We start from the raw sequence: 21039 nt of genomic DNA, 5'->3' as shown, positions 1-21039 counted from the left end.
TGTGTGTGTGTGTGTGTGTGTGTGTGTGTGTGTGTGTGTGTGTGTGTCTTTCATCCAGGAGCAGATTTAGATAGCTCCTGAGCGGGTGCATACCTGCAGCCAGTCAGGAGCACAAAGCAGTGTAGCCAAAACTACATGACAACAGGCTTCAGTACTATTACTTCCAAAATAAAAAGCAATTGGCATACTTTGGGAAAAAAATCCAGATATCAAAGAATGTATGTTATGTGATTGAACTTGGATAAAGTTCAAAATGAGTCAAAACTAATAGTTTCCCTTGACATGGGACTGAAAAGGGGGGGTTTTGAGGATCTTGTAATGAACTGACTCTTTACCTAATTTTTATGTTTGCATAAGTTTGTCAGTTTATGAAAATCCACAAATACATTTTGTGCTTTTCCCATGCATCACACTTTAATGAAGAGTAATTGTAAAAGTTAAGCCAAAAAAGAATGGTGAGTTATATTATATTCACCATTATATATTTTATATATATTCAAAAGAATAGCCGGAGAAATGGTTGTTTTTTGGGGGGGAGGATCAAGAATACAAGCAGGAATTTTGAGCTCCTCAGTTAAATCCAAGAGAGAAAAATGTAAAAGCAAATAGAGCATAATCAACATGCTGGCAGCTCCATTTCAGAATGAACAGTGCACTGCGGAGGTTGCCCACTGGCTCTGGTGTGGTGCCCACTGCACTCTGAGTCTGACCTACTGCACACATAACCTCCTCACTTAATCCTAGTAGCCTTATGAGGCAGATGGCAGATTCTCAGTGGAATTAAACTTATTTTACATTTCTAAGACTTATCACATTTCCAATTCTACAAAAGAAAAGATTGGAATAATCTACTGAACATAACGGCCAAACTGACTACAAGTTGATTGTTTTTTTAATCGGTGAAAACATTCACCAGGAAAGCACCAGTACTTTAAATTTTTCATTTTTAATAGTCTGTTTTCAAAGAGAAAAAAATGAAAATGAGGATTTCTATTGTCATTGCCAACTGCAACAAAATTTTTCCCTGGAATGGTAAAAAGCTAATCCGGCAAACACTGAAGCCTTAAAGAGGGTACCAACTCCCACACTCCCTCTAGCTTACCTGTCTAATGCTCCCCGGCTCTATACTTCGACTCCTCCAAGATTCAGAAGTAGCCATGCACTAAGCTATGTCACACATAAGCCAGAAGGAAGAGTATGGTGGTGATAATTAGTAGCAGTCTTTGCTGCCTCCTATCAATTTTTTTTAAGGCATAAAATTATGGCTTGTTTGAGAAAAATGTTAGAAGGTAGTATTCAGACAGAGAATACTGTAAAATATCCCATTGGATATGGTATTGTCAGGTAAATACATATAAAAATGCTGTTCTTACTTCTCTGGTGTCATCAGCAATCACAAACTTCTTGCATGGTTCCTTTATTTGGTGTTTGAGTTGACCAAGATTCTCTTTCACTGTTTTAATGGTAAAGGCATCGAGATTGGCACATATCTGGAAAAGAGACACTTTAAGCCTTCCTTTCTTACAACCGAATGTATACGTTGGTGTAAGGCAATTACAGTAGGCATTTTAGCATAAATATGTGGCATACCATCTAGAAAGTAGTCAGCGTTATTCACTGAATGCGGCATTTTAGCACTGCTTACTGTGGATTTCATTAACCAATGATAATCAATACTATTTGCTCTGCTGTCTTCCAAAAGTATATTTGGAGTCTAATTCTAGATTTTCATTTTGTCGCTGTAACATAAGCCTTAAAAAACTAGAAAAATTGTACAAATTAACAGGCATTAACTATGGAGAAACTATTACCTGATTATATCAGGCAGCCATCTTCACGCTCATGTTGATGTTCATGGACCATACTCCCATTATTGTCTATACAAAAAAGACAGCACACTGGGAGGAGCTGCCTTAGTCTTTGTGCCTAGATCATAGGTAGAAGTTAGGCCTTTATCCCAGTAATGAGTTGAGTCTTGCAGCCAATCCTTTTCTGACTCTTGTTTGCTTTAATAATTTCTATCAAACTACATACAATGAGAGGCTTAAGCACTCTGACCTACTTACCACTTGAGATCAACGGCAGTGCTTTAAATGACACCCCATCTGGGGAAGCTGGTTAGTGCACCTTTAATAATAAGATCCTCACATCTGTATTCCCCACTTCCCCAAGCCTTTATTTTGAGATGGTCTTCCTCTGAGGCACTAGTTGGTCTGGAACTCACTATGTCAACTCCTAAACTCATAGCTATCTGCTTGGCTCTGCTTCCTTGGTGCCAGGATTAAAGGCAGGAACGACGGCATTGGCCTCTTTTCTATTTTAGAGTGAATAACCCATGTTCCGCAACAGCACATAATGGAAAGAGACAGAGACAACATGCCACTTTGAAAGTCATGGAGTAAGAAGTCATTGGGAATGAAAACTATCATTCTTTGTTCTGTACCCCAGGTATTTATCAGGACTATCACCTTGGTATAGAAGACAGAGGCTGTTTTCTAGAGGCAAACCAAATAGCTTCTGGCTCGTGAACTCTCGACACTATTTAAAATCCTAAGAACCATGGGCATTTGGTATAGTATTTTTTTTTTTTTTTGGTTATACACAAACTCAGCAACTTACATTTAAAATATGTTTTTCAGCCTCAGATTGCTTTTTGGCTGCTCCGACACCAGGTGAAGCTGTCAGTCCTAGTATCTGTGGCAGGTGAACTGGTGGTTTGTTTTGTTTCTTGAGGCTGTTGTTTTTCAGCTTCTGCTTCAGATACCGTCTCATGATGTTGTTGTAGACTGCCTCCTTGTTGGTGTGATGACACTCATCAATGATAATGAGGGAAAAGTCTTAACAGAAAGATAGAAGGTCTGTTTACCCAAACCGGCTTGTTACAAAAGTTGCATGTGTGTGCGTGTGCATGCATGTGTGTGTGTGTGTGTGTGTTGTGCACACGCATGTGCATTTGTGTGTGTTAGAAGTAATGGAAGAATACTGTACATGATTTAGTAATGATATGCTTATGCAAAAGCAAGCCATCAAGTTAACCCTTTCTCCGTTTTTGGTCCTTTTTTTTCAGGGAAGTAGAGCGCTTCAATGAAGCCTTGCGAAATAAAAAGTAACTTAAATAAACTAAGGTCACTTCTCATCATAAAAAGATGAGTTAACAAGCATTCTCTGTTACTATCTTTAATATTTCTCTCAGTCTGTATTTTCTAAAAATAATCACTCCAACCAACCTGACAGCTGCACACCGTCATCTTCTCCACTCTCCAGATTTAAGAGGGAGTTTTCAAGGATTTGAGCTGTGCTGATAATAACATCGTAAGATTTGACAACTTCTGGAAATGATATTTTCAGCTGGGTATCGCCGCTTAATCCAATAATGCGATACCATTTCTTCAAAAATGGGTTGAACTCTTTTCGGAAAAGTTGTTCTGCTAACATTACCTTAAAAATGAGAACATACAGAATTTTTCAAACTTCATAAAAAATAGAGAGTGAAGAAAAATGAAAGGCACAGAGGAATATCAAAGGATTATACATGATCTATTAAGAGAAATGTTTACTTTCAATCAGTTAGTTTGATATCACCATCTATATATCATGCCTTCTATTCATCTGATATTATGTATCCATCGTGTTTGTATTAGATGTAGACATTATATCTAGAACATAAAGGAATTTAAGATAAGGCTGCTGACTTAGAGTGACTCAGTGTTGCCGAGTATGTATGTATTCTATGACTAAGAGAACAACCTATCACACACGATATAATTATTCTTCCAGAGAGACACAGCAGTGACACCACAGAGGAAGAACATCTGACCTCTCAAAGGAAGGCTTGGAGGGGCTCTGGTAAGCTGTGGGTCAGTCAAGAGTTAAGTTGAAAGTGTGAGTGATATTGAATTGATTCTTAATTTGTGGAACAGAGTCAGCTGTGACCATTAAGTGGAATATTAAATTCTACTTAACAGTTCTCAGGATACCCAAGTTGGACTCCAGAGATTATTTTTTCTTAGTGCCTAGGATTCTGCTAGAGACTATCTAACCACAAAATTGGAAAGAGCAGGGAACTGGGCAGTAGCATCAGCACATTTATTATGAGCATGTGTGGGAGAAAATGAACTACCACAATGGCTTTGGTGTCTGAATAAAAACAAAGTGCAAGCAAGGGTAGGAGAGGTGGAAACTCACTTCCATTCTAACCAACTCAGTATGTCACAATATCTGCTGAAAGTAGCTGCTGACACCTTGGTGACACCTATAATTGCTAGTCACTCAGAATACCGCACAGACTGAGAAGGACACAAGTTAGGCTATCTTATTCCTACTTTTTTTGTTTGTTTGAGAAAGGGAGTAATCCCTGAGTCCAGGTTGGCCTTGAACTCCCTATATAGCTTAGGATGACCTTGAACTCCTGATCCTTCTGTCTCTACCTCTTTTTAGTGCTGGAATTATAAGCATGCTCCTTGAAGATTTGGTTGTAGTACTGAGGACAGAACTCCCTGCTTCATGTGTGCTAAGCAATTGCTCTAACACCTGAGTCAAGCTACTTTGAGAGTTTCCTTCTAGGAGGATGTAAAATGGAATTCCAGAAGCATATAGTTACGGCAAATAGAAAGCTGATAGGAAGAATGTCAAGGCCAGGCTTTGGCGAATGTACACTCTACCCCTCCTAATGTGATTGTCTGATAATGTGGTCACTGTTGGACAGTCTTGAAACTCACTCTGGGTGGCACTGACTTCCCACTGAAGGACACAGAGGAAGCCAGATGCAAGTCTGACATGGCTAATTGGGAGGTGTGTGGTCCTCTTGGAGCCTTTTCCTGAGATGTGACAGAGTGTGTGCCAAGACTAATCAAGCCCAACTGCTCCCCACTTCTGCTGAATCATATGGGGCTGCATTACAGCATCTGAAGGAACCTGGGACTTCTCTCTCGTGATGTTGAAGCCCTAGATAGGAAATGGAAAGTCTGGGAGCACAGGTGGTGTTTGCATTTCTCTCTGCACTTGAAGGCTATAACTTTGGAAAGGATGGAGACGCAAGTAAATGGTATTAGAGACCAAGATTTCTGTATTCTAGATTGAAAGCTAAAATATATTATAAGTGGGCTAGACACGAATATGCTACATTCCTAAATCAGAGATTTCAGAGAAAAAAAAACCCACATCAATAATTAAAGCTGAAGTTTCTTTGAATATATTTAAGAGAAAACTTACAGTAAATGATTATGGTGTAAATGAAGGCTTTAGTCATCTCAAAGAATACAAGAAGGGGAAAAAGAGGACTGAGTGATGTTGTCAGTGCTGTCAATGGGAAAATGTCATTGGAAAATTCAGATTTCATATTTAGAACTAAAAGCTTTGATAGTTAATGGGGAATTTTCAATTACTCTATTAAATATTTACACATAGCCACAAACACTGGAATATCTTTGTTTAGTTTCATAGCTTTTAAAAACAGATACTAAGTACTTGGATTTTTTTTTAAGTATCTAGCTCACAGACTACGCTAAAGTGGGCACAGGATCCACACAGACCACATAGAACCAATAAAATCTGCTTCGATTATCAAAAGAATCCAATAAAATAGATACAAATAATGAAAATCATAAACATTAAATGTGCCTGTAAATATGCATGGATAAGAAATACCTAAATTTTATGGGTCAAAAGATTCCTAAGTAGAATAAATCACCAAGCAAAAGAATGTTCATATAAAAAAAGGTACAATAAACCATTATAAAATTAGATCTAGGGCTGGAAAGGTGGCCCAGTGAGTAGTTAAGAACACTTGGTATTCTTTCAGAGGACTCAGATTCAATTCCCAGCATCCATATGGTAACTCACAACTATCTGTAACTCCAGTTTCAGAGGATCCAACACTCTCTAATGGTTTCCATGGGCATCAGGCATGCACGAGGCACACACACACACACACAGAGGCAAAACACTCATACACAAAAAAAATTAATAAAAATAGATCTAAAATGATCAGACAGCATAAAGAAGAAAAATATTGAGCGTTTACATTGAAGCCTGAAAATTAGTTGTAGAAAAGTAAATTAAGAAGGTTTTAGCTTAGTATGGATTCTCATGTACAAATGTACCCAGTCCTGGACTGAGCTAGACCTCATCCCTCCTCTATTCCACATTTCTAAGACAGCATCTACCGCATTTTGTCTGATGCTCAACACTGTGTCTGGGAGACTATGAGGATACCAAATCCTGCGAGGCCTGGGACCGATAATGAAAGGAACTATGGGACCTGGCATCCACAGGATGTTGCCCTTTCTTTGTAAAGGGCTGTTGCAAAGCAGGAGAGTTGTGTTTATGCTCCAAGATGACAGAGGAAAGAACAACTCTGGGTTTCAGAGAACACACGAGTTTGAGAGAACACATGCATGGATTTCTTTGAGTGGCAAATGTGGAAAGAATGGCTGTGGTTGTTTTGAAAGACAGGAAATTTCCTTAGTACCAGGCCTCAACCAGGAGAAGTGACACGTGTCTTCGCAAAGGAAGAAAGCTACATCACAAAGGTCTTCTCAGCTCTTATAGTCTGTGGTCCTATGACCAGATGAGGGAAATAGAGGAGAAAATCAATGAAGGATAATTACTGGGCTTTGAAGCTACATGATTTAGATGTGGTGGTATACATGACACAGAGACAGATAAATAGGGAAGGGAACCTTTGAGAGGACAGGTGGTGAGGCTAAGATCCAGAAAATGGCAGAAGTGCCGTAGAGGATCAAGGACATCAGTGTAAGTGGCTTTGGAATCACTTAACAACATTATTATTTTCCCTGTGGATTTCGGACTCAATCCTGTCCTATACGTAAAGTATTTGATTTCATTAAGTTCCAGGTGATAAAGAAAGTAAAGAAATATGAAAATTTAATGAGCCATTACTAGACTCTTAATTTTTGAGCATGCTCAAGTGCAGAGACAAACACACAGGAAAGAGAGGGAGGGAGGGAGGGAGGGAGGGAGGGAGAAATCAGACAACTAAAAAGTTAGAAAATGTTTGAATTTGTCTGAGATCAAAGTGCTAATAGATAGATAGAAGTAGAATTTAAACTTATATTTAAAAAATGAATAAATGAAAGATTTTGGGTAAATAAATATTAATGTTTCATTATCACCAGCAAACGAAAATTAAAAAAAATCTTCCTATGGTGAGTATAAAAATATGTCCCTTTGTTTTGTTTTGAGAGTGCTGGATTTCAAATCCAGGGCCTTGCATGTTCTAAGGAAGGAGTTCTAACATTGAGCACATGTCCAGGAGAGCATGTCAGGCTCAGAAGGTACACACAGGTCCACCTCAAACATGGTGATGGGTGTCACCAAGTTGTGGATCCTACATATGTTATTTTTAACATGGCAAAGCAGCTTCCTATGAAACATTTTAGAATAATATAAATCTTTAAAAAATACCAAGCAGTTTTAAAAGTCTATTTGTGTATTTTCTATAAACAAGTACATGATGATAAGAAAAAGGCTAGTCATAAAAAGCACGCTAAATTTTATTTCATAGAATAAGAAAAATTATTATTCAGTCTACCAGTGTATAAATTCTCTTCTATCTAAATAAAATTCAAATAAATAAGTTTTGTTTACAGTGTTAGTATGATGTTGATTTGGAGGACCTTTAAAGGATATAAATTTTTAAAGAAAAATTCAGTAGCATTTAATATAATATATATTTATGTACAATTGGGTAAAAATAGTCAATTAGTTTTTCTTTATCTTTCAGACACCCTCTGTATGTTCTGGATAACGAGTATATACAATGTTTCGTTAAAGATTAGTGGCTAAAGACATTTTAGAAGAAGGTAGTTGATACTCATTTTCCGGCCACACAGGCTCACATCCTTTGGACTTAAGAGTGTGTGTGTTGGCAAATTTAATTTTTATATGTAAGTTAGAACTATCTGGCTTAATACTCCAGTTTCATGAAAAAAATCAAATTTGAAGTTAGTCTATTGAAGTTTAGATATATAGCTTAAAGATAAAAATAAAAAAAACGGATTATTTGACATTATAACTAATTAAATGAATCTGGGTGTGATTTGGTGCTACGAATGCTATCATCTAAAAACTTCGGCATAATGACACAAAAGTGAGAGTATTGACACAAAGGGGAACACAGGAGCACATATATACCTTATTGACAAGGACGATAACCTTCCCGGATTCAGACGCCTGCTTCTTCTTGTCTAAGTGATCTTTGGTGATGTAAACAGCCACTCTGGTTTTCCCACTCCCCGTGGGGAGGCAGATAATAATATTCTTCCCTTCCAGAGCTGGTTGGGCCACTTCCATTTGGTAAGGCCTGAGCTGCAGTTCTGGTTCAGGAGATGCTCTTTTTGTCCCGATGATACTTTCATCTGAGGGAAGCAAAAATGGAAAAGTGGCGTAAGAGAAAGGCAACCAAGACACGAAGGTTTGGAAGCCCCGAAACTGCAGACAGGATTTAGCGGTTTAAGGTCCTGTGCTCTGTGTTCCAAACCACCTCACTTTCTGTTTTCTGAGTCAGCTCCGTTTTTCAGGGCATGATCCAGGTTCCCTATGATGGAGTGCATTAACGGCACTGCGACCTTGGGGAGGAGTTCTCAAAGAGAGAACACTTCCCCGCTTGGATCACAGAAAGGATGTTGTGTGGGCTTGTTGGTTCATGTCACTAATGCACGGGGTTTCTCAGGTCTTTGCTCAGTCTCTTGTCCTCTGGGTTTCTCTTAGTCCTCCTCGAGTTAAAGCAAGGCGGGCTAGAAAGGAAGGCTGATTAGTCCTCACTACTCTCACATCCGTTATTTTTTATTAAAAAGAAAGAAAAATATCAGCTGAAACTACTTCTTTAGTTTGCTAAAATATCATCTGATAACTAAATGCCACAAAGCACATGCCTGCTGTCATCTACTGGTATCTGTGGGGCTTTAGGAGCTTAGGGGCTGCATGTAAACTGGAACATCACTTGTATGTAGTGTGCATATATAGCTTCTTGCAAATTATTTCTCCTTACAAATCCGATATAGTGTAAATGCTTTATAAAAAGCCATTTTTTATTGTTAAAGGAGTAATGACAAAATATTTCTGTGTGTTCAGTATAAATTTTAAAATGTAGTTTGGATGCACAGTTGACAGAATCTGTACAGGTGGCACTTGCAGACAGGAAGAGGTGCCACTGTGTGTGTGTGTATCCGCACATGAGCGTGTGTGTGTGTGTGTGTGTGTGTGTGTGTGTGTGTGAGGGAGACAGACAGAGAAACAGAGAAAGACAGAGAAAGACAGAGTCAAAGAGACGGAGAATGGGGAGAGCACTTGCATTTGAGGCTACTAGGCTGTAAAGCACATTTAGAGAACAGTAGGAAAGCATTTCCTATATTGGCCTTTAATTAGTAATGTTTGCATCAAATGATACAACAGAATTGTATAGTTTTAAGCTAAACTGTCATCAATTTTGCCACATAGTTTTAGTTTGCCTTTTATTATTTCCTGATATGCAAGACTCCATACATTTGTTCTCTTGAAACTCAAATTAAAATACATTATGAGTATTTCCATAATGTACATTCTTAAATTTAAAAAAATGCTAACAAAGTAAATGCTAACATAGTGATTTTATAAATGCTAGAATAATTTCATTACGACATGTCTTGGTTTAGATATATTTTGTTCAGAAGGGATCGTGTCTTCCCATCTTCCTAGCCAAGAGGAAAGGATCTAAAATTCACCGCCCGCAACGTGGAATGCAGGAAAACAAATATTATTTCAACCTAAATGTCCACCTGTGCTTTACAGCATCAGAAAAGATGAGATGACAGTGCTTATCAGTACTTCAGCACGCACGAAAGGAGTGCTCATTCCCTTATCAATGGCCACAATAAGACCAGCCTAACACCACCCCATTAACTTTAAAAAACCTGCCGACAGTTCCATTTCCTCAAACCGTTGATTCTGTTTACGTGGGTTTTAACTTGCTGAGACAGAACTATCTGAACAGGTAGGAAAATTCACACCAAATACCACTTAGTGAGAGCCATCTACCAAGTAAGTAGGATATTTGCCTTCTACGCATGAATAACCACAGATGCAATACATTTAAGCTATGGTTGGATCATCCACTGAGTCGTTTAATGTTTCTTATGAAAAACAAAATCATCAGCATTTTAAGTTCACGTCCTAGTATATTTCTGTGAGGTTCAGATTTATTTAATGATAACAATTCGTTTCCACCAGGTGGCTCTTTTTGGTAATGAAAATTCTAATATTTCTTCTGCTAAAAGCATCAATTACCCAACTTTCCCAAAAGAGCAAGTTTATAATGAAAGATATATTTTAAGCAGTATCTAAATCAAGATACAGAAATCTATATCAATAAATTCTTCATTAATTTTACTCTATCAAAATTTTGGTATAAATTCAAAAACAATAAAATGTTGCATTCCTCAGAGTAATTGTCTATACTTTCTGGTAATAATTTTCCCACTTTGAGTGTTGTTTTCTATTGTATCGTTTGGTAGCAAAAGTTAGAGAAAAAAGAAACACACAAAAAAACCTAAGGATTTCCTAGATCTCTCTTCCAGAAGCCCAAAACCCAAATAAAATGAGTGAGCTCCCAATGCCCATGTCAGAGTCTGAAAGTGAAGTGTCTCACAGTCTCCTGCGTCCTTCGAAGGTAGCTCTGCTTTGGGAAGACACTCTGGATGGGGGTGGGTCTAGTTGGAGGAAGTGGGTAACTGGGCTGACCTGGGGGAAATCTTTGAGAGTTACAGCCTGAACAACTTGCTTCCTTTTCGGCTGCAAGAGAAATAAGCAGACAATTCACTCCCCAGCTTCTGCAGCAGAGAGTGACATGCTGGCAACACCATGGTGGACTGTTAGCCACTAAACCACAGGCTACAGTAATTCTTTCTTCCTCTAAGTTGTTTCTTGTCAAGTATGGGGTTAAGGGACGAGAAAAGAGAAAAATAGAATAAGATGGGTTTTTACTGTGTTATCAGAACTAAAAGGGATTAAAAGAGTCAAAGGTCTGTTGCTTTTAAGATTTGACTCCAGAACCAAAGTTACAAGGTTTCACTGCTACTGAACTGATTATGTACCAGTAATTCATTCTGAAGGCACCTATATATGCTACCTTGCCAAAGTGAATTTATTTCTCTTATATTTTTGGTTGTGAGCCTAACCTCTATCTGCTGAACCACCTATCCAGCCTGTGAATTTGTTTCCCAAAGGACCTCGGTATAAGAAACTGAGGTAATATATAATTTACAGGATATATCAGTCTAGGTAAATAAACGATCTTATATATTTTTGATTGAAGACTAGGAGGTCCAGTGGGCAGCGGAGAGATTTAAAACAGAAAAATAGAGTGGATTTGGAAAAGAAAAATAGAGTTAAATTCCATGTGAGAAAAGCATCCAAAGAAATATGCTGGGTTAGTGCTAAATATTCTGCCTGATTCTTGCCTTATCACATCTTTTGACACAAGGATGGAAAAAATCATCCATATAAGCAATGAAAAAAAAAAAGAGTTTCATCTTCTCTATCACCAGAAGGAGAAAACTGGGCCGGAATCAATGAGCCATGAGCCAGTATCAAGCAAAAACTAAATGATTCGTTTTGGTTTATTTATTTATTCTTTCCTCTCTCTGATGTAATCAATATAACCCAATTATGTAACCAACATGACCCAATTATATCATCAATATAACCCAGGTTATAATCAATTAGACCCAATAATGAAAATGGTATTTTAAAAAGTGACAGGCTTTGAAATACATTGCACATTCCCTTTAAAAATAAAAGCCAGTTGAAGATCTTTAAATTACATTACAACATGTAAATGGTCAGAAATGAAATGAAATAGAGTTTAAATAATAATATTCTATTGGAAGTACACCATGTGGCAAATTTCATTCTCACATGGATTTTGACAGCTGAGTTATTCTTGGAGAGGAAAGGTCTGCCGCTGCATGTGTTTGAAATCGACAAAGCATCGTCTTACCTATAGTGTGTAACCACGGGGGAAAAACATTCCTATTGGGCAAATATTAATAGACATCTTCTCAAAATAGCAGGAGGCACATTCTCCATATCAGGTCAATATGGATTGATAAAAGTGTCACTGCTTTAAGAAGCAATATATCTTTCTAAAAATGGGGGAAGGAGAAATCTGGTAACCTAATTAGACTATTTAAGCCTGAAAAGTGTGAGCAATCATGTTCTACTCTAGTATGATATGTCTACAAAGATCATAATATGATTGCCTATGTCACCTTTGAAGGGGGATTAATGATATGGAGATTAAGGTCCTTTATGACATCAGCCTAAAAGGTGAAAACAATTTCAGTTCTTTCAGTATTATTCAATGAGCCAATGTGCATTTAACCTTCCAGCAATTTGCCAAAAGCTCTTATTAAGCAACTTCTACTTGGCTTTAGTACACACTTAAGGGTCAAATATTTCACAAATGTTATCACTTTTCAATTTTATTGCCCACTATGCAAAATCATTATTTGCTCCTAAATATTGACCCATCTAGACCTTGAAGGGCATCCTTGGAAAGTGCATTTGCTTTTAAAAATGTTATTTGCCTTTGAAAATGTATTTGCTTTTCAAAAGTAGGTTGTGCTCAGATTTATCATGTCTTTCATGCCACACTGAAGTCTAGAAATCAGCAAATACATTTGCTAACAGCTCTAAGTAGGCAAAATGCCCTGCAAATAGAGGATGCGTTTTAGATATTTATTGAGTGAATGAATATTGTTGAAAAGCTCTTACTTAGAGAAATACAAATTAGGATAGGGCAAAGCAGCTTAAAACAACCCATATGGATCGTAACTATCAGCTAGAGTCTATTTAGAGTTCTAGCATCAGTGGCATACAGTAGAAATGGTATTAAATTTAACTATTTTGCAACAAAGACAGAATATCAAATTCAATCCACATGGAGAACTTAACACTGACCATACTGAACAGAAAACAAACTGACTTCCACCACTGTTTTTTAAATGACAAAGTCATGACTGACATTTGGTGAACTGGCTTTCCTCACACTAACTTATAAAGGATGCAGGAGTGCTCAGAGGGAAATATATATACATATATACATACACACACATCATATATATATGTATCTATATATGAAGCATGGTGTAATCTGACTTCAAACACTTTTAAGGCAAATGACCATGCCTATGCAAAATCTTTTCCCCCTATAAATCTGACAATGCAGAACATAATGAATCACACAATATTTTCTAAGTAGAAGCAACCCAATCACAAAGAAGAACAAGGTAACTTATTTCTTAATTTGTCAGTTTTCTTCTGGTCCTTAACTGGCTCATTGCCAACTCGTTTTGCTTGTTAATTTTTGCAGTGCATTTTCTTCAGACTTTGAGGCTAATATCGAAAGGTGAACAGTAGGACATCAATAACCCATCAGCCACAGTCAAAAGATGCTAACCCTCCAGCTCTCGGTAACCACACATTCAAGAGATAGAAAGAGAATTCGCATCGACCAAGCTGACAAGTTTGGAAGTCTAATAAGAGGAAGTATTGATAAAAGTGGGGGACACTGGAAGCAGGGGTTCTCACTTCCTGCGAGTGTGAGAGGCAGCCGATACGGAGAGTGGGATGGGAGATACCTACTCAAGTTTTCCTTTACTGACCAAAACCCCATGCTTGCTCTGCTACTCCTGCATCTAAATCAGATCCCACTCAGCTTTATGTGTGATGTCTAGCTAGACTCTCGTTTTAAGAGGGGCCCTATTTATTATCTGTAGTCACATTAATTTTGTCTGCAGTATTAATTTCCTGTCTTGGTACATTTGACAGTAAAAAATAATCCTGTAAGAGATAAATACGACAAACTTCACAAAGAATGTAAGTGCAGTTAAATTAACTCGAGCAGATCCCGTGAATAGTGAATAGAATAGGCTACACAAGTCTATGAAACGTGGCTTATGTCTGACCAAAAGACACACACTAGACCAAGATTATAGTTTCCTTGTAAGACTTGAGCAAGTTATACTGTTAAAGAAAGTAAGTGGCAAAGTTCCAAAATGACTCGCTGTTGAAAAAAAAAATTGCTTTAATTGCATAAATCCATTAGGGAGGCTACGCACAGCCCCCGTGCGTTCCACTCTATGGTGTCTTATTTCACACTTTTTTTTCAGGTTTACACAACAGTTAGGCAGTACCTGAATCACTTCCCATGGTGCCTGAATCCCTGCCCATGTTGCTGTTATGTCCAAGACTTTCATCGAAGCAGCTGACACTTCCTTCTGCCAAACTTGTGTCTGATTCTGCAAAGGAAAACATTTTAAAATATTTAAAAAATATTTCTGAGAATAAACGTATTTTAACTGCACACCTCTACAGCACACAGTACATACAGTTCAATGCAAGTGGGGAAGGCACACCCAAGCAAGCCTGAATAAAAGGTAAAGAGTTTCTCACAGGCTCCACTGAAAGCATTCCACTAGGGATGAGCAGCCGCCCAGAATGACTCAAATCCCCGTTACCTACCCACAGTCCTTCACACCCAACAGGAAAGTAAATGTGAATTCCTGCACATTTGTGGTTTGAATTATGGATCTTACCTGTACACATAACATAAATTCTGTCTCCTGAAAAAGAATCTCTAAGCTTAAAAGTAACATTTAAACAACAAAAAAATAGTATAAAAACCATTGGGCTGTTCTATGTAAAATGACAGTGGAATGAGCAAGGTGTAAAATTTAATAAAGTATACAGACCTGCTGACCAGATATTGAATTATCCTTTCAGAGATAAATAAACATGAATTTAAGGAGCTCAAAACGGATCTTCTCAAAGAGAGTATGACTGACGTTTGGCATTACATTTGCTAGAGTCTGTGAGTCTGGAAATGTTTCTCTTTACTATAATTATAGGAAGCTGCCATCCACCAGAAACATGAATGGCAAGTGTATGCCCTTCACTGAATTCCATTGCTGCTCTCCCAGGTCAGGGTCATTCCTTTTTGACATCCTTCTTTCTTTTCCAGCTTATCTCCAAAGATGTATGCCATCTCATTGTCAAGGATGAGCGCTCACATTCAACTAAGAAATCTCAGGGCACAGGAGTTCTTGAAGCTGACTTGGAATCAGAAAGGCTGGTGAAACTTGCTGTTCAGGTTGCTGTGATCCTAGGCCCCTCTTATGTAAGATGGGTGTGGTATCAATTACCTTTCCTAACTTGATAACTACTGTGCAATGCTAGACACAAAATTCCGCCGGCAGAAGAGCTTAATTGAAATGGAAATCAAATGATACTATTCTCCCTATATGTCCTAGGTATATTTACCCTATAAAAAGGATATCCTATCCCATTTTATAAGGTCCTTGTAATTAATTCTATTGTGTAATATTTATACTTATAGCTTGCTAGGCAATTACCATTTCATCTCCAAACACTATTAAACTTTACGTTATGATACCTGTTAGTAATTTAAAACTACGATCATTGTAATTCCACTTCTAGACATAAAGGCCAAAACCTATCAGTGTCATATTTTTTAGCACTGAAATAGAAATAGATGAAAACAAATACATTGTATATTATTGGTACAGCTTGAGATGAGAAGGAGAAGATGTACAGTTCAAGGTTACCAGTATGTTCTTTATTTTATGTGGTTAGTCATTCTGAATCTGATGATTATAGCTTCATTATAAAGGTCACTCTTTTTGAGTGTATGGTTAATGAGTTAGACAAATGCATCCCGTTCCGCCTGAAACCACTACTACAATGAAGATGTTTCTATCTAGTCCCTTTAAGCTTCTTTGCTCTCGATACTTTCCTGATGTCCCTTGTCTATCTCTGGTCTGGTTTCAGGCTCCACAACTTGGCCCTTTCCAGACTGTCATATAAGTGGATTCACGCAGCACACAACCTTCTTTTAACTTAGAGTAAAATATTTGAGAGTCCTTCACGCCTTGTGTGTATCAGTAATTCCTTGATTTTTCTTGTGTACCTTTGTCTCTATGGAGTATGTTCTGGGCATGTTAGGCCTCTCCCTACATTTTGATTTAGTCCATTTTTGTAGAAAGATATCATGGAATTTCAGCCCATGCTAATCAAATATGTAAGACATCATCATTAAAGATTAAAAGCTGAAAAGGAAGTGGTGTGAAGACTCTCAATGGACATACATACTGTTTAAGTATATTAGCACAACATAAATACACTAATGTGAAAATACTGTGCTTATCAGTTGTCATAGATTAGCTCCGGAACTCAGATTTGAGGAATCCCTCATGATTACACGGGAAAACCTGTATATCTCACAGAGAGATTTTAAATATGGCACTTTGCAATTCCCAGAGGTATGTCTTGTTAGAAGCTCAGAGGCGAGTGTGGGATAGAACTGTCAAGTCGAAGAGCGTTTTGGGCAGATGTACTGATGAAAAGAGAATATGATTTGTAAGGGAAAGGCAAGGTGTAAAATGAGATGGGAAAATGTCAGTGCAAAGATAATTCCACGTCTAGACATATAGGCCAAGATTTCTGTGGCAAAAAGTAAATTTCGGCATATTTTCCATTTGTTATTTTAAATGTAGAGTTGAGAGCTTGAGTATATTAAAGTTGCTGGAAAATGTCAATAAATACAATCTAGAAATTAGATATTGTTCCTGATAAATTTTTCCAATGAGTGCAATAGAAATGGAAATCCTATTTGACCTTTCCTTTCATTTTCCTACAGCTAGCAATTAAACTATTATCTTAAACTCATTCTCAGCATAAGTGAAGTCAAGATTTTTCCCCCAGCTTTCTTCTAGCATATGTAAGTTTATGGTGGAAGCTTTATAGAGAGTATACAGATAATTCATTGATAATTATTAATTGATAATAATAATTAGTACTGCTACTAAATACAGAGCGTGGTTGATTAAGTTCATTATTTGGTTATGCAGATTTCACAATCAAATCTTGCATGGTGTCAAAACACTGAGCTCAGAACTTTCCCCCCAGATGTAATGCAAATTATGATAGCGTCTTCTGCAGTAGACACCTCTATTAGCAACTCAACTTTATAGGTGAGAAACCAATATTCAGAGAGGTTAAACGACCCATCCATGTCACCCAGCATCTCAGTGCTTCACAGCGAGCATGGCTCATCATTTGTGTGCAGAGTCTGTAAGCTTCTGCATCCTTGATGCTAAAGGAACTGAAGCTCCCTTTAAGAAATCACTTTCATTGTAATGTCAAATTTTCCATAAAGCCCAAACCATCTTATCTTTCCAAGAAACAAGTTAGAGAGATGTTTGCACTTTGCTAATATATTCTGACTCATGGAGGGACACCAACTTTCACCCATCCCTCTACACTCACGTTTGCACACATAGCACCGAGGGGTGCTTCTGTCTGTGGTGCACAAACTCAGTTGCAGCAACTCTGTTAGAGATAGCTGAAACAGTCAAAAGGAGGACAGAGTGCTCCATTGCTTTGTTTAAGGTGTATACAAACCCTCAGCTTCTCCTCATGAAAAATAATGTAGTTTCCCTAGCAGCACATTTGTGTACAATTTTATTTGTTCTTTCTTAGAAATGGAGGTATTAAAAAGAAAACAAATTTAACAATAAAGAAAATAGGGTATCTCCAGAAACACTGAAACTTCCTTCCCCGAAGGTTTTCAGTTTGAATTCAATTTAAATAAGGAAAATATCCAACAAATAAAATAAAATAAAATAAAATAAAATAAAATAAAATAAAATAAAATAAAATAAAAAGCAATAAAACAAAAATGTGCATACACATGTGCATGAGCACATGCCCGCACATACACAGACATACACCTACAGAGAAGCAGTATCAAGAAATTGTTGATGTGCTATGTTACAGCAACAACAAAGAATGTTTTAAGATTATGTACCAAAATTGAATTGCTACAACTGATTTACTTAGAATTCTCTTGTTTTGTCTTTGAATTTTTCAAGGCAGGTCAATCTGGGAGGTTCTAATATCCATAGTCATGCATGTTTCCTCTTAAAGAAGACACACAAAATAGAGGCTGGAGGCAGGGCTTCGCTGTGAAGAGAACAGGTGCTTTAGAGACCATTGAAGATTGCCAGATCTGAACTCAGCCACTGCTCACAGGTGGCTTGCTTTTATTTAAAAATACAGATAGTTGCTTCTATAGTTTTAAATTTTATTGTAATAATGATCCTGTTAAACCAGAGACAAGCATTTTAAAGGGAAACAAATTCAAACTCTTGTAGACTTGTATCGAATATTGGAATCAAAGTGTTAAATAGGTTTAATTGATAATGACATATGTCACTTTCTTCTAAGGGAATTATCAAAGCCAACTATGAAATAAATTTGAAAATGGCACTCATGTCTATTAATATAGTTGTCTATATCGAATTCATTGGAACCAAAGAAAATTATACTTGTTCAATTAAGAGATAGAATGGATTTTCAAAATAAGAAAAAAATAAAGAATAATAACTTCACAATTAAGATAAAAACAACAGCTTTGCTTACAATGACAGTAAGTCTCTAAGAGAGGCTGAAAAATTCATGTGTGTGGGGCAAAAATCTCTTCATTTTGGAAACACGTTTTGAATATTTTGGTAATAGTAAAAAATATTACTGGAATCTAACAAATTTTGTATTTTTTAGAATGTTATAGACCTTAAATACTTTTAAAACATTTTTAAATCGTTTAGAAACCAGAAAAAAAGTTACAATAAAATACTGAAAGTGAAAAATGCGGGGGTGGGGGGGGTTGGTGAGTTTAGATTCATTTTAATGCAACGTCTGCCCTCTGCTGGAATATACTAGTATAGCAAGCAATGAACAAATAATACTGTGTTAACTTCTCCCTACAGGTAGACTTTCTCCTAGCCTAGAAACTTTTCACTCTGCAGACTCTACCTTTTCATTCTTGCAACAACCCATCACAGCTTCTCCATGATGGAAAGTGGATTTACATCCAGCAGGAAACAGCCGCAGGGAAGAGAACTTCCAGGTACCTTGGCGAAGAACACTACTCCCTGTTCTATTCTTCCCGGAGCTGGTAGGGACAGGGTCTACACCTCACTGAATTTCATCTCCCAGTGTAGTCTTACTTTTCTCTAACTGTGACCTTGCCTTGTACTTGAACCTACCTTTCCTCCAGTTTCATAATCCTCTTGTCAAAGATTATGCCAAAAGCTTGAAGCACATCCTCATGTTGGCACAGACCCAAGGCTGCGTGGACCCCTTAAATGTGCTTACTTTCATACTGCTAATAATACATATTTCCCTTTCTTTAGAAATAACAATCTTTTCTTTGAGAGGAAATAGATTACTTTTATTTTCAGCTCTATGTATATGGATCTACACACACGCTCACATTTTGGTCTGTCATAGTTCGCTCTCTGTGCCAGGGAACATGTGTTCCTGCAGAATGGAGAGAAGCCACCTCCACCCACCTTGCATATTCTATCCTGGATCCAAGCTTCTAGGAAATGAGTTCCCCAAAGAGAAAAAGAAAATCTCTCTCAGAGCCACAGGCCCACATGGCTATCCTGTTTATAGATGTGTGTGTGTGTGTGTGTGTGTGTGTGTGTGTGTGTGTGTATGTGTGTGATGTGGTATGTGTGTGCGTGTGTGTGTGTGCATGTGCTGAAATATGTCAGCTAGAATTAAATGTGAATTCTGTGTAATGATGTTGGCTTAACTTGTATTATCCCTGCCTGTTATCCTTTGCTCCGGGGTCCAAACACAGAAAGAACATTATTAAAATATAGGGGTTTAAAAGTGACTACACCCACCTACCAGATGAGCTTGTCCCTTAACTTAACTTAATGATGAAGGTACAATGTTCTAGAGTGTGGTCAATCACAACGTGTACATCTTGATGACCACACTAGAAGTTTTGACATTAACAGGGCCCATGGACTGGAAGAGAGAAGGAGATGAACTGGAAATGTTTTAAATTCATAGATGGCCATTGGAAAGGCTGAAGGATCTAAGCAACCCTAACCAGACAGAAGGGAAGTGCAGGTGCAGATATCATTAAGGGTTCACAGGTAATGCTCAACAACAGGCTTTCATAGGAGATTAAAATAATTGTCGAGTTCCAAGGCATAAATCTTCTCATTGTGAGCAATGTCAAGCTCACAATGTCAGAATAATTTCTTACATGCATTGCAATGGTATTTTATAAATATCCAGACAATAAGTTATTAATTTTAAGGGAGTTTTTTTGTTTGTTTTGTTTTGCTGCCTTGAGGGAGCAATAGGAGAAATCTCTTAGAGGGACACACTAGATCTCTTCAGTCTTAGAGGTCTTAACTTGTATTTCTGTCTCCTGTAACTCTCTTACCTCACATTTATGACACACTTCAGTCTTTCTTATAACTTCCTTTACTGGTGGCGTTCACTCAGCCTGAAATGTTATCAGTCACCCCTGTTCACAAACCTACCAGAAGGCCAGCCCTCCGTGGCTCAGATGAATGTTTATCCTTCCCTGCTAGCTAAGATTCTTTGGGGTAACCTTCCTTCCCTCTCATGTCTGCCTCTGAGCCCTTTAACACCTAGATTTGGGGCTTTTTTTCTCTTTCTATTGATTTTCCATGGTTTGGTTACTGTTTCTCTTTGGGAGCATGTGATATATGTTTTCTAATCCAGATCATATAATTTTAAGATATAAACACAATGGTTTGGTGTGATCTGACCAACTCACTTCTTTCTTGCTACTAGTCTGGCTTTCAGTCCTTACTCACAACTCAGGATGGAGAAGGAAAGATCTGATAATCAAATTAAAATTTTAAATGGTCACTTTGTTATGATTCTGCTAAAAATGGTGTTTGTGTGATAAAGTAAACCCAGTCTATATTAATCTCACTTTCAAAATGCACATTAGTTTTCATACTGATAAAAAAATACTCATGGCATTAACCCTGAACTCTGGATGACTGGTTGATACCCTTTTAGGACAGCTGTGCAGGTGTGAGTCATGTAACATGCTCAGTTTGAAAAAAAAAAAAGAAACATAAACCCCTTTATAAGCATTAGTTCCAACATATCCATACTCCC

General features: G+C 37.5%; 1 protein-coding gene across 1 annotated transcript in view; it reads right to left on the bottom strand.

Moving 5' to 3' along the window:
• Positions 1-21039, bottom strand: part of Ifih1 (interferon induced with helicase C domain 1) — a 48718-nt gene that overhangs the window by 11386 nt on the left and 16293 nt on the right. Inside the window, exons 4-8 of the mRNA XM_028769211.1 lie at positions 14193-14297; positions 8155-8378; positions 3228-3438; positions 2620-2837; positions 1374-1490 (exon numbers count right to left, since the gene is read on the bottom strand). Of these exons, the coding sequence (XP_028625044.1) occupies positions 1374-1490; positions 2620-2837; positions 3228-3438; positions 8155-8378; positions 14193-14297 (875 nt within the window). The remainder of the gene's footprint in view (positions 1-1373; positions 1491-2619; positions 2838-3227; positions 3439-8154; positions 8379-14192; positions 14298-21039) is intronic.

The sequence above is a fragment of the Grammomys surdaster genome, unplaced genomic scaffold (assembly GCF_004785775.1).
Source record: "Grammomys surdaster isolate TR1022 unplaced genomic scaffold, NIH_TR_1.0 191, whole genome shotgun sequence".
NCBI lineage: Eukaryota > Metazoa > Chordata > Mammalia > Rodentia > Muridae > Grammomys > Grammomys surdaster.
The sequence above is the reverse complement of the archived record's forward strand: the minus strand, read 5'-3'. Positions and strand labels throughout refer to the sequence as shown.